Here is an 11,907-nt window from a genome sequence, read left to right on the forward strand (position 1 = left end):
ATATGGGATAATTGGCCAGTCATACTCCAGTTCTGCACTTAATTGACTTTCACTACCTACGTTGATAGCAATTTAGTCATGATTTCAATTTTCTGGGTTCAGTTTTCTCTGAGTTTTAAATATAGTAGTTAGAAGCATGGGTTTTGGTCACACTGAAGTTTAAGTCCTGTCTAAATCATTTGTGCCTCTGTAATTTTTGGATGTTAGAGTTGCAGTTTTCTCATCTACATAGAATGGGGATAATGATAACACTAACCACATATGGTTGTATTAAGGATTAATAAGTGAGTAGAACATCATTATCACTTAATATTAGTTACCAAATATTGTTATTGATTTTAATATAGCTTCTCCAACTCATATCCTGAAAACCATAACTATAAATGAAATGTTTATGAGCATTGAAAGTACGTTTTTAAGAAAAATTATGATACACGAATATTGCATTTTCCAGTTTCAACTTGTTTCAGAGATTGAACCATGAGTAGTCAAAAAATAGTTACTTACCTAATTCACAGTTCTTTCCTTCAAATCCAAATGGACACCAACATTCATAGGAATTAATGTCATCCTTACAACTGCCACCATTTAAACATGGATTGGACTCACACTGATCTCCATCTTTGAGATAGGTTAAGAAATTGAATTGGCACATAAACTGCTTAGAATGCCCAGTCCTCCCCTGTAGATACCCATTGGGATGGGAGTCTGATTTTAGGGTCAGAGCAAAACTACTGACCTGGAAGCCAGCTGCCTATAGGCATATGATGCTCCTGTCTTCCTGAGTTTCTAAAAGCCACCCAAACAAAGATCCTTAGGCTGACACTGTCCTAGGAAAGTGCCCTGAGGAAGGCATGTACATAGTTTATGCAATGCAAGGGAAGATGGAGCAGGACGTTTTTGTATGGAAATGTACTATATCAGAACAGGGTGAGGATTTTCAATCTTTCCTTGTAGAATGATGGCAGAGTTAATTCCAAGTCAAATTTAATTGCTTCAACAAATATTATCTCTATGTCACACAAGGCTCTATTGCAGGTCTTGTAGAGCAAACTGAGCTAGATAATATATGGTGTTTCCACTTTAGGAACTGACAGCCTAGGCATGGAGCAAATGAATCTGCTTTCTTGTATTGTCACTTAACTTTGATGTATCATATGCAGTAATAGTTCAAGACAATAGAAAAGGTATCAGAAGCATCTGTTACTGCTTAAAGATAGTCTATGTTCTATAAATTAGATTTCAAATAGTCTAGGTAATGTGAGAGACAGCATTCGATATATCATACAGAATTTAAAAAGATTCCACAGTGTGCTTTATTTATGTATGCATTGGTTATGTTTTCATTCTGCCTTTCTTGAAGTTTCTACATTTACTGTGTACTTGAAAGTCTTTGAAGACACTGATGGTAAGAAAATAGGAGGAAGGAATAGGCAAAAGGAGAAAAGTCAGAATGAGAAGGGAACCTTTAAGTCTGGTTTCTTAGTGCTCTGCCTTAATCCACACTTCTAAAGGAGCTTCGGGAGAGAATGATGAATAGAACCAGAAGGGAGATGGTAGGCACTTTGAACTAGAAAAATATCCCTGAAGAAAAAAATGGGAGCTTGATCTGTAAGACTCAATATATGAGAAACAAAGGAGTAAGAGATAAAGATAACAAGAAGAATCAAAGAATGAGGGAAAAGGGGGAAACTGAGAAATTTCTAATTATCAGTCATATTTTAGAGCAAATCTCCTTGATATGTGGTGTGTAGATTCCTGCCTGTTCTCCCTCTTCTCTGTCGGAAGTGTGTATCCAGGTTCTGTTGACTAAGAGACTAATATCCCTTTATCATAAATAGTCCCTCCCTGGAAAATTTGCTTGCTGTAAAAATTAGACCTTGTCCCCTTTGCCCCTAGATCTGATATGCTTTTGCACAGATACTCCAATTTGTTCCAATTCTATGAAAACAAAATCTGTTATCTCTGGTTGATTATTATTGATGTTCAGAATTGGCCTAAAAATGAGCTACATTTGCCCTTTATATTATAGACCAACAAATGTGAATTATTCAGGATGTTTTACTGAAAGGGTCTGGGCTTTCAGCCAGCTACACAGGAACTCATTTGCTGAGACATGTCGCTAAAATGAGTGTCATTTTATCCCACATTTGGTTCTCCTTTGGGTTCGTGTCTGTGTGTACTTTGGGTTCAGGCAAAGCCATAGACAGTTGGGGTCAAATACAACAAGAGACAAGACCTTACCAAGTGAGAGATTCCTGTTTAAGACTACCAGGTTCCTGTTTAATGAGTAACTGCATTTAGATTTGAAGGCCATGAGGTGTAATAGTGAAAGCAAGGGGTTGAGCAGTAGAGAATTTGGCTTCTCTTCCGGGCTTCATGACTCCCCAACTAGGTGACCTTTGGCAGTTCTTTTAACTTCCCTAAGCTTCAGTTTACTCTCCTGTGAAATGGAGTTAATAATGCTTTGGTCACAAGGATGGTGTGAGGGTTAAATGTGATAGGCCTTTTGTAAACTGGAAAGTCCTTGACGGATGCTAGTAATGTGGTTCTACAATCATTCTTCTTCAACCAGGCTCTCTATGTGGTGAGTTGATGGTACAGAATAACACAGCAGTGAGAAGCCTGGGTTTCTACTATGTGCGAGAAGAAACGTAGGCTAATTTTGTAGTGGTTAGGAATCTCAACTGCAAGTGAAAAGAGGCAGGGAGTTTGTTTCTTTTTTGTTCTTGTTTTTGTTGTTCTATTTTTTGGTTGACGAAGCAGTAGTGAAAGAATAATGCCCTCCATGTTTTCCAGATAGCTATACCTGTGGTATAGCAAACAGCGTACCTATGTGGCCCAAAAGGCAAGGGACCAACTTTAAAATATGATCCTGGGGGTGAGGAGTGAGCAATGAAGGGATTGTAGGAGTTTAATTGTCAGGAATTTTTTGGTGGGCAAAATAGTCATGGGTTTACTTTTAGAAATAAATCATGTGATTCAAAGTTCTAAATTCTGCCGGAATGGAGATTACAAAGACCTATTTGGACTAACTTTAGAGGGCACCTCAGTAGAAGTTGGCATGGTAGTATTCATTTCTAAGATCAAGAAAAGTTAGATAAAACAATGTAACAGAGTCAACTATTTTTCTCTCATGATTTAAAAACAAAAGTAGAGGAATTATGAGTTACCAGAGTAAAAGAGTGTCCAGTAGTATCTCCAGAACATAAACTGTAGGAAATAGAATTGAATTTCCAATTGATGGAAGTTGGTGAATTTGATATCTGGATTAATTTCTTTTTATTTATGCAGACAGTCCTAGGTAAGTCAATCTTTGAAACTTACCCTCCCTCAAAATCCTACTGCTGAATTTTAAGTTATTGTAGTTTTAAAATTAGTTGTTATTAAAGTTTTGAGTTTTCCTTCTTTTGGTCAATTCATTTGATAAATATTTACTGAGTACCTCTTTTCCAGATACTGTTCTAGGTGCTAGGAATATATCAATAAACAAAACAATTGAATATCCCTGCCAACATGAAACTTGCATTTTAGTGGAGTAGGAAAAAATAAATGATAAATAGTATGAATAAGAAATTATATGATACATTAGATGGTGAAAAGCTCTGTTAAAAAATAGAGTGGGGTACTGTACAGGTGTCTGGAGTGGTAAGGCTACTGGGACAGGTTGAAGTATTAATAGATGGTGAAGGTAGGCCTCATTAAGATGGTAACATTTGGGCAAAGACCTGAAGGAGGTGAGGGAGCCAGCCCACAGGAAGTTGGGAACAGCCAGATAAGAGAAACAGCCAGATAAAGCCTTTAAAGTGGGAGCATTCCTAGAGTGTGCAAGAAGTGGCAGGAAGATCAGGGTGGCTGGAGCCCAGTGTGCGAGGAGAGAAGTAGCAGAGGAGGCAAAAAGGGTAATGGGGAGGGTGGGGAAGGGCAATCATGGAGGGGTTTGGAGGCCATGATAATGAGGAGGACTTGGAAGCTATAAACATTTAAGTCCATCAGCATTCTCTGATTTTACTGAGGAATGCAAACTTTCATCAGGTCCTAAGACACAATCGTTTCAGTCTCTTCCTTCCACCTTCCTGGGGTGGAACAATGTTCTTTGTGAAGACCTAGGGAGGATTAAACTTATTTACCAGCAATAGTTCCCACACTGGCATAACCCTGTAGTATATCACCATTCAATTTGGATTAGAGGGTTGGACTGATCTTTCTGGGTTCTTTGGCAAAGTTTAATATATTGTCTATTTATGCAGAGAAAAAACCCACATCATTCTCAAATGTTTCATATACTAGCTAGAGGATAAAATGAATTGCTTACCAACATACTGCTTCCAAAATTCAGTCTATAAAGAATAAAAGAAGACAAATTAATGGTAATATTTAAAGTGTTTTGGTATTGATTCCCTATCTTTTATAACATAATACATAAATATATATGGATGCTTTAAAATTTTAAAGAGAAGTGTCTTTTTAAAGATTTTCTCTTCTATGCTCTGCATCTGAAGGGTATTATGTGGAAATACTCACTGTTTTTTCAGTGTTTTCAAAAACTTCTCGTGCTTCTTCAAAATTACACTTTTCTTCCATACATTCTCTCTCAAGGTTCCCTTGAACAAACTCTTCCAATTTACCTGAATTATACCTCTTTGGCCGATTCAGAATTTTGTTGGCATTTTCATGATCAAGAAAAACTGAAATGTAAAAGAATAATTCTTTAGTTTTAGCAAAAAAGAAAACATCATGAAAATTTTACATCTCTTAAGAAAGACTTTGTTTTTAATACAAATAATCCCAAAGCCAATTTCTCTTTAGGGCATGGAGCCAAAATCTGTAATGTTCCCACAGTACTGTATACACATGGAGATTTAGGAATTAAAATTCAATTTTACTTTTAGGAGAGTTCCAGTAATAAAAGGTCAGATTTCTAATCGTATTTGAATTTACTTTGGATGAAAAAGAAAGTTCTCAAATGAGCAGTTAACTTCACACTTTGTCATCACTTGAAAATAGCTCATTGCGGATCCTTGCAAGGTGATCCATCACCCTGGCTGGGCTGTTTTCAGAATATGGTTGCCCAAATGACTTTGAACAAATGTCTCCTGAAGAACAGAAGCCTAATTATGGTCCAGCTGCAAATGTGACCCCAATGTCTGTGACTAGATGTTAAAGAAAAACCACTGCATTAATTTGAAAAAGCAATTTCAGATCAACAGCACTGTTGGTTGGCAAGTGTTATAGGAATTGCAGTGATCTGAACATCTCTCTAGAATTCAGGGTGTGGTTTTTTTAAGCTACATCTACCTAGTCTGTAGAGACATTCCTGAACCCTTTAGGATTGATGTCTCTATCTGAATTATCTTTCTCCTTCCCTCCCTCCTTCCTCTCTCCTGTCTCTCTCTTTCTCTTTCTCTCTCTCTGTGCATGTATGTGTGTGTGTGTGTGTGTATATATATATACACACACGTATACATGTGTATATATACATGTATATGTGTATATATACACGTATACATATACACACACATATATATGATAATCATTTGTTGAATAATGACATAAATATATATACATGTATACATGTGTATATACACACATATATATATCATATATATATGATAATCATTTGTTGCATAATGACATTTGGTCAATGATGACATTATATGACAGTGGTCCTGTAAGGTTATTATACTGTATTTTCACTGTGCCTTTTCTATGTTTAGATCCACAAATACCACTGTTGCCGTTGCCTACAGTGTTCAGTACAGTCACATGCTGTACAGGTTTGCATCCTAGGAGCCTAGGAGCAATAGGCCACGTAAATATAACCTAGGTATGTAGTAAGCTATACCATTTAGGTTTAGGTAAGTACACTCTATTATGTTCGCACAATGATGAAATTGCTTAATGACACATTTCTCAGAATATGTCCCCATTGTTAAGGAATGCATGGCTGTATACACACACACGTGTTTGTGTGTTTTCATGTATATACATATATGTGTGTGTATAAGATTAATAACAGGGACTCAAGAAGTTGCTGGAGTTGTTCCTTTCTTCAAGGGTCTAGCAATATATCTGATACCATCTCAAGAGGACCAAGGGCTTATAAGATGAACTTTCTGGGGTATTTGGGACTACTTCCTGATTAACTCCAAAAAGGAAGATAAAGGAAAGTAAAAAGGAAAGGAAAGCAACGGAGATGAACTAAACTTTCTTCCCTTATTTTCGTTGCAGCTGTTCACTTTATGGAGTATTCTAGTCCCTTGACATCCCTGCTTTTCCCTGCCCTTCAGGTTCTTTTTGGGCTCACTTTTTGTCTTTGAATTCAGCCTAGACTTTTTCTCTTCAACTTTTTTTTTTTTTTTTTTTTTTTTTTTTTGAGACAGAGTCTTGCTCTGTCGCCCAGGCTGGAGTGCAGCGGTGCGATCTCAGCTCACTGCAACCTCCATCTCCCAGGTTCAAGCTATTTTCCTGCCTCAGCCTCCCGAGTAACTGGGATTACAGGTGCCCGCCACCATGCCCAGCTAATTTTTGTATTTTCAGTAGAGACAGGGTTTCACCATTTCACTATGTTGGCCAGGCTGGTGTCAAACTCCTGACCTCAAGTGATCTGCCCGCCTGGGCCTCTCAAAGTGCTGGGATTACAGGTGTGAGCCACCATGCCAGGCCTCTCTTCAACTCTTCATTTGCCAAATTTCTCAGTTTCCTTCACTTCTTTGCAATGCTGTGCCTATCCTGCAATCCTAGTCCCTAAATCTGAGCAGCCATCTGCCTTCATCCTTCTCTTCCCAGACAGCCAAGGACTATAAAGGAAAAAATCACCGAACTGCAGATGGATGCCACCACATATTGATGCTTCACAGCCTCCACCCACCTCTCTGCTCAGCAACTCATTTATTGGGCCCTGGACACTCCTAAATAGCATCCATACCTGCATCCATTTACAGTTGTTCTTCAGTATCCATGGAAAATTGGTGGCAAGACCCCCTGCAAATATCAAGATCTGTGGGTGCTCACATCTCTGATGTAAAAATGGCTTACTATTTGCATATAATCTAAACACATCCTCCTTTATACTTTAAATCATCTCTAGGTTTCTCTTAATAGCTAATACAATGTAAATGCTATGTAAATAGTTGTTATGCTGTATTGTTTAGGGAATAATGAAAGATAAAAAAGTCTGTACACATTCAGTAGGGATGCAGCCATCCATTTTTTTCTTGAATATTTTTGATCCGCAGTTAGTTGAATCTGTGGCTATGGAACTCACAGGGAGAACTGACTGTACAGTGAGGTTGAGTGAAAAAACAGACTTTAGAATCAGATCAGACAGAAATAGGTTTGAATCAAGTATCTGCCTCCTCTAGACCTGTGACCTTGGACAAGTCACATAAGCTCTGAACCTTAACTTTGTCAAATGTAAAATAGGTTTAACAGTAGTATAATAAGAATATCTACCTCACAGGTGTTGACAGGATCAGTGAGACAATATGCTGGTTATCTCTTTTTCTCCCTACTCCTTTCATGTTGGCCCTACTTTCTTCCATTTTAAATTTCTTCATTCTCTTTAGCTCTTTAATAACTTTTGTGTAGCTCTTTTCCTTCCTTAATCACATTTATATAATGAAATGACTATTGTCACGATCCGAAATGACCTAAAGAATAATTTTGAGTTTATGTATTTACTGGCTGCTCTAAATATTTTCTAATTGTTGATCTCTCCCTTTTTAGGAAACTCTTTTTATAATAATCACTCTATTCCAGTTCCCCTCTTGGCTGTAACTCCTGTTATCCATCCAGCACTTGAAGTGATTAACTCCTGTTCCTCTCCATGGCCCTGAGGAGTCCAAGGTTCTCCCAGGCTCCAGCCTTAGCTTTTTCCTTTTTCACTTTATACATACTTGCCAGCGCTGGGACAAGAGTGAACTAAACAAGGCACGTAGGGCACAATATTTAAGAGGTCCTCACTTCTCGGGGTGTACAAGTATATTTATGCCCTATAGGCCTTGCTTACCACACCCTAGTCCGGCCCTGACCCTGTTAACAAAATTTACTGAGCATACAACCACTACTGCCAGGCACTGTACTAGGCATCACAGTATCCATGCTCACTCTCTAGATGCCCACACACGTGGCTGTAACTACTGTTTACAGAACACTGAGTTCCAAATACTCATCTATAGTCAGATATGTCTCCTGAATTTCAGATTATCTTTCTAACTCCCTAACCGATTATCATAATGTAGCCAGTAATAGCTGATGTATATGTAATGCTTCTGCTGTGTTGGACACTGTGCTCAGTAACTTTGCATCCATTATCTCACTTCATCCTCCCAAAAGTCCCACGAGATAGGCACTATCATCTTATTTTTATAAATGAAGAAAACTGAGATTCATAGAGGCTAAGGGCTTTGCCCAAGGTAACATACTAAAACATCAGACCTAAAATCCTAAAACATCAGGATTCAGACTCTGGCAGTCAGACTAACGAGCCAGTTCTCCTAGACATTATGCTGTGGCCCATAATCACATCAAACACAAAATGCCCAAGGCTCTAGCCATTTCTCCTCCCATACCCAGATGGTTAAGTCATACCACTTCTACTTCCTTAATATCATTTGAACTCCCCCCTTTTTTTGTACAGGTACTATTCAGGTTCCAGCCTTTGTGTCTCCCGTAGATAATTGCAATAGTCTCAAGACTGCTCTCTCCTAGTCTGGGTATGGCCTCCCTCCCCAGCTATCATTTCATTAGAGTGTTGCCAGACTGGGCATCCTAAATCAGCCATCAGTCGTACTCCTTATGTTTATACTTTGGTACCTCCATATTGCATTTTATTGCCCAGTCTCCTTAGGTTAACGCCTTCATTATCTGATGACCAGCTCTGCCTAGTTTACCTGCCTCACTTGTCATACTCCATATGGAACCATACAAAACTCCTGAAATACCTCACGTTCTTGCAAATCTGAGTCTTTGCACATGAGTGATCCTCTTTGCATAAAATGCTCTTATGTCAGACATTTAAAGAGAGAGAACACCTCATCTTTTTAGACCCAGATGAAAATACTTTCTCTCTATCAAGTGTGTCCCCATTTAATATGTTCTTTTCTCTATGATCCCTTGGTAACTGGTGCACATTTTATCACATTATATTGAAACTTCTCACCTGGCCTCATGGTGCTTTAGATCAAAGAGGGAGTCTTGTTTGTCCCCATACCCCTAATACCCTGACACAGTACCTGGCACTGTAGTTGTAACTCAGTAATGTCTGAATGAATGAAGGACATCTTTGATGCATACACTTTACAAAACTAAACTGGTTTTGCAGAACTGTTTTAATTTCAAAATTCCAAACTGTTGCAATAATACCTAAAGGCAGCAGCCATGAAAATGCAACATCTCAGCAAATCACTCACAGAAACTCCTTTTAGAAGCCAATGAGAGTTTTAATAGCAGAAGAGAGTGCTGCATTAATACTGTCCATCCTTAGAAAAATTCCCCTGGCCCCCTCCTCAAGGGCTTATTGTCTCTGGCTACAATGGCTGCAGAATCACATTGCCTTTCTCCTTAGTATTGTCTGGGGATCATATATTTAACTTCCCTTCAGGTTTATCTCTAGTCATTATTTCCCTTGCTCCAAAAGCCTGGTTCATCTTTATTCTTATCTATCCTTTCCCCAGCATCTGAAGTCTTCAAGGAGGCAGAAGCCCTCTACCTTGATCATCTCACCACTTCTATAGAAGAAAGGGTTTGGATCCTTTGTCCTCCCAGATGTCACACTAATGAGATATGTCTAATGACCTTGCTTTATGTCCTGCTTTGTGAGTTTTCCAACAAATTTTCTTTATCCCTTGACTTTACTCACTTTGCTAGTTTAACCTCTGTATTTTTGTAATCATTATTTCAGCATTTCAGTCTGATTTCACAGCTGACATCATGTCTGGAGTGGGAACCACAGGGCCAGTCAGCTTTCTGGGGGTGCTTAGGGTTGGCACCCCTGATCTTGGTACTGTCAGCTACTAGATTTGATTCTAGAAGGCTGACAAGTAAGTGTGATAAATGCTTCCTGTGAGAACATGCTGTTTGTCCAAATGGGATAATTTCTTCCCCATATGCCTTCCTCTGGGGAATATATAAAGTCACTAGTTGTGAAAAAACAAAGTGATATATGTTGCATTAGCTAACTTCCTACTCTTCATGTCAATTCTTAGACTTGCTTTTCTCCCCTAGGGAACTCAACTGAGTATTGTGTTTCCCCAAATATCAACTCCAAGATGTTTTACATAGAGACAAAATGATTTTTTCCTAATCCACGAAAAGTTTTGGTGATAACTAACAGCTTGCTAATGAAAGGTTAATCTTTATGTTTTAACTAAAACTTTAAATTGAAGATATATATTTTAAAAAATTAGAGACATACCTCATTACATACTTCTAAAACCTTGAAATGTCATGTATCTTAAAATCAGACATTTTGTGTAAATAAGACCATTGTGCTTTCATTTCCTATTTTGATTTCAAAGTGGCAAGCCCAAACAAAAAATAATGTGGTTAATTTTTTCACTGTATTCTGCTATTTCTTTGTTTTCCCACTTTTGATTTTTTTAAACCAAAGAGATGAATGTTTTCTAACAGGAATTACATGACCAAATCATAAACTGAACAGTGTTTGTTAAACATAAATGCGTCATAAGCATTGTTGATCTGTTTAGTTTTAAAAATGAAGAAGAAAACCTAGCTAACAAAGAACCAGTACTTACCAACCTGCATGCTGGCTGCTAGACTCTTCAATATTGCTGTCAAATCATGTAATCAAAATTTAGTGAAGAAGACAGCATCAGATATTTCTATATCTAAAAGGCAAGCATACCCAATGTATTTTTAAAAAGGAAACAAACCTGTACATTCAGCACTGAGTAGATATCCTAAAAGGCAGATGGTGATGAGGCCTGGTGATTCTGCCATGATCACGTTCACACGCTGCATAACCTTTGCTAGCTGATTGTGCAAGTGGTAAGGTCGATTAGTTGTACCAAAGTACAAGCTGAGCTGTATTTACTTCTGGGAAATACTGTCCATCTCCCTCAATGGGTCTTTGGACTATTTCCAATGGCCTCTTGGGACAAGTGAAGAGAATGGGCAGTGGTCATTATTAAATTTCACCTCTGACTTTGTGGGCTTCTGCCACTGTGGCTGATTTGAGGCTGAAACAGGAAGTGATACATCTTCAGAATGGAGATAGGCATAGTGGCTACTTTTACTGGGGCAGCACAATTCATCACTGGGACACGTCTTATCTTTGTAAGAGATCACTGATGTTTGCCAGAATGGCTGTACCACTTTACATTTCCATCAGCAACGTATGAGTGGTCCAGTTAGTTTATTTGATTTTTTTTTTTTTTTTTTTTTTTTTTTTTTTACTGTCAGATTCTTAAGGTTGTTTATATATTCTAGATATGAGTCCTTTCATAGATATGTGGATTACATATATTGTCTCCAGCCTGTAGCTTGTCTTTTGTTCCCTTAATTAGGTCTTTCACAGAGCAGAATTTTTTAGTTTTGATGTAGTTCAGTTTATTTATTTTTTTATTTTATGGATCACTTTTAGAACTCTTCCACTAACACTAGATCCTGATGATTTTTTTCTAAATGTTTTACAGTTTGAAGTTTTAGATTTATGCCCATGCTCCATTTTGAGTTAATATTTGTGTAAAGTATGACATTTAGGTCTACCTTCATTTATTTTTTTTTCCATAGAGATGTCCAATTTACCTAGCACAATTTGTTAAAACAAAAGGCGAAAAAACCACCCCATCCTTCCTTGATTGAATGGCTTGCGAAATTTTTTCATAAGTCAGTTAACCATATTATTTTGGGTCTACTACCAGTTTCTCTAGCTATTCTTTGTGC

General features: G+C 37.8%; 1 protein-coding gene across 2 annotated transcripts in view; it reads right to left on the reverse strand.

Annotated features, from left to right (window-relative positions):
- Positions 1 to 11,022, reverse strand: part of F9 (coagulation factor IX) — a 32,547-nt gene extending 21,525 nt beyond the window's left edge. The window contains exons 1-4 of one of the 2 annotated variants that reach the window (XM_003918353.5): positions 10,896 to 11,021; positions 4,525 to 4,688; positions 4,316 to 4,340; positions 508 to 621 (exon numbers count right to left, since the gene is read on the reverse strand). In XM_003918353.5, coding sequence (XP_003918402.1) covers positions 508 to 621; positions 4,316 to 4,340; positions 4,525 to 4,688; positions 10,896 to 10,983 — 391 coding nt within the window. In that variant the 5' untranslated portion in view covers positions 10,984 to 11,021. Of the gene's footprint in view, positions 1 to 507; positions 622 to 4,315; positions 4,341 to 4,524; positions 4,689 to 10,895 lie in introns of both variants that reach the window. The other variant, XM_017954419.3, reaches the window with a different exon arrangement.
- Between the last annotated feature and the right edge of the window lie 885 nt (positions 11,023 to 11,907).

Source organism: Papio anubis, chromosome X, assembly GCF_008728515.1.
Source record: "Papio anubis isolate 15944 chromosome X, Panubis1.0, whole genome shotgun sequence".
In the NCBI taxonomy this organism is placed as follows: Eukaryota; Metazoa; Chordata; class Mammalia; order Primates; family Cercopithecidae; genus Papio; species Papio anubis.